The 2,753-nt window shown below is 38.5% G+C and overlaps 1 protein-coding gene across 1 annotated transcript; it reads left to right on the forward strand.

Annotated features, from left to right (window-relative positions):
* Positions 1 to 105: 105 nt before the first annotated feature.
* Positions 106 to 2,190, forward strand: TM35_000361880 (putative glucosamine-fructose-6-phosphate aminotransferase; the record flags this gene model as incomplete). The annotated part of the gene is made up of 1 exon (XM_029029373.1): positions 106 to 2,190. The coding sequence occupies one exon, from the start codon at positions 106 to 108 to the stop codon at positions 2,188 to 2,190; it is 2,085 nt and encodes a 694-aa protein (XP_028879394.1).
* Positions 2,191 to 2,753: the final 563 nt, after the last annotated feature.

Below are 2,753 nucleotides of genomic sequence, written 5' to 3' on the forward strand. Positions count from 1 at the left end.
ATATATATATATATATATATATATATAGATACATATAATATTATAGTTGTATTTATATTTATATATTACATTTAATCTTATTATTATTTATTTTTGAGGAAAGGAATGTGTGGTATTTTTGCCTATGTGAACTATCATGTGCGACGGACCAAACGTGAGATTCTCAACACATTACTGGATGGACTTAAAGCTGTGGAGTATCGTGGTTACGATAGCGCCGGCGTCTGTGTAGATAACGCCAACACGAAAGAGCCACTCGCCTGTATTCGCAGTGTAGGCAATATTGAACAACTGCGATCGTTGGTATTTGATAAGGAACATGCCGCTACATTGGAGTTGGATACGGAGTTTGATAATCATGTGGGAATTGCCCATACACGCTGGGCCACACACGGAGTTCCGTCTGTTTCCAATTGTCATCCACAGATGAGTAATAATAAAGAGTTTGCCATTGTGCATAATGGGATGATTACAGACTTTATGTCTGTGAAGGAAATGTTATTGGAAAAGGGATATCACTTTGATAGTGATACCGATACGGAAGTGATTGCGGTATTGGTGGAATATCTCTTCTCACAGGAACCAACACTCTCCTTTGTGGAACTCACAGCAAAGCTTACTGGAATAGTGGATGGGGCGTATGCATTATTAATCAAATCCAAACATTTCCCTGGAGAATTAATTGCTTGTCGAAAGAGTTCACCACTGGTGGTGGGTATTCGCCAAGAAAAAAAGAAAACAACAACAACAACAGCAGAAGGTGTGAATGGAAATAAGAATGGTGCAAAGGAAAATGAAATTGTATCCGATGCCTGTGAGATTTATTTAGCCTCTGATGCGAATTCCTTCATTTCTTATACACAAGAAGTTGTTTTCCTGGAAGATGATGATATTGCCCACTTTCATGATGGTGTACTTTCCTTCTATACAACCACTTCTTCTACAGATGAGGAAAATAATAATAATAATAATAACGATAATGCTAATACTACTACTACTGCGAAGGTTGAGGCAATTCCTGTTAAGCGTACAACTCAAATCATTGATCATACCCCAGAGGGTTTATCAAAGAATGGGTATGATCATTTCATGCTAAAAGAAATTCATGAACAACCAGAAACGGTAACTCGATCTATGCATGCTCGTCTTGATTTCCAAACCTCCACTGTTCATATGGAAGGATTTGATGATAATGTACTCAACAAACTTCGAGCTGCTAATCGTATTATGTTAATTGCCTGCGGTACTTCTTTTCACAGTTGTATTGCTGTTCGTCCCATCTTTGAGGAACTTCTTCCCGGGATGAATATTTGTGTGGAGAATGCCCCAGACTTTATGGATCGAGAACCCACGGTTCACAAGAATGATCTCTGTGTGTTTGTTTCTCAATCTGGTGAGACTGCGGATACATTAGTATCTCTTCAACACTGTAAAAAGAGTGGTGCTATTCTTGTGGGGCTTACAAATGTGCCGGGATCGAGTGTACTTCGTCAGACGGATTATACAATGATGTTAAATGCCGGTGTGGAAGTGGGAGTGGCCTCTACAAAGGCATACACCTCGCAAATGATTGTACTTACCTTATTTGCCTTATTGCTCAGTCAATATGAGAGTAAGAGTAAGGATTATGAACGTATTCAGAAACGACGAGTGGAGATTATACATGGACTAAATGAACTTCCATCGGCGATTGGACATTGTTTAAAGAATGTGGAAAAGACTGTGAAGACTATTGCGGAGGAGTGGAAGGATGCGGATACGATATTGGTACTGGGTCGTGGTTACGACTACGCCACCGCATTGGAATCCGCATTAAAAGTAAAAGAAGTGAGTTATGTCTATACAGAAGGCGTTCATGCGGGGGAATTAAAACATGGTCCAATTGCATTGGTGGACTCACAGTCAAGAGTCATTGCCTTCTGTACACATGATCGTTACTTTGAGCGGAGTAAGAGTGCTATTCAACAAGTAAAGGCACGGGGTGGACGACTGGTGTCTATTATTACACAAAAGGATATGGAGATTGCAAAGGCTGCAGAGTTGTGTGTGGAAGTTCCAACAGTGGTGGATTGTTTACAAGGTGTGATTAACATTCTGCCACTGCAGTTACTGGCGTATTATCTCGCTGTGCGCCGCGGGCATAACGTGGACTGTCCACGTAATCTTGCAAAGAGTGTCACAGTGCAGTAATTCTCTCTGTTTGTATGTGTGGAAGTGTATGTATGTATGTATGTGTGTGTGAATGAATATATATATATATATTTACTTATGTGTGTGTGTGTTTGTGTAGGGTATGTGTGTATACCAGCAGAGTGGTAAAATGAACGAATTAAACGCAAGGGTATGTTGGGGTGGGTTTGTTGGGTGTGGGTATCCTTGTAAGGAATAAAGTTATATATATATGTATATGTATATATGAATATAATATATTTACTTATGTGTGTGTGTTTGTGTAGGGTATATGTGTATACCAGCAGAATGAAAAAACGAACAAGACGGAAGAATAATACGCAATGGTATTTGGGGTTTGTTGGGTGTGGGTATCCTTGTAAGGAAGAAAGATATGTATATATGTATATATATATGCATATGTAAATATATTACAGGCAAAGGAAAGATAAAAGAGAGCGAAAATGAAAAATAGAAAAAAGAGCAGTATAGTGAGGGAGAAAGTATTGCTAGGGAATAACGGAAAGTGTAAAAGAAAAACGAAATAAAAAAAAAAGCAAAAAAAAAAAAAAAAAGAAAAAAAA

The sequence above is a fragment of the Trypanosoma theileri genome, assembly GCF_002087225.1.
Source record: "Trypanosoma theileri isolate Edinburgh chromosome Unknown TM35_Tth_36_V1, whole genome shotgun sequence".
Lineage (NCBI taxonomy): Eukaryota > Euglenozoa > Kinetoplastea > Trypanosomatida > Trypanosomatidae > Trypanosoma > Trypanosoma theileri.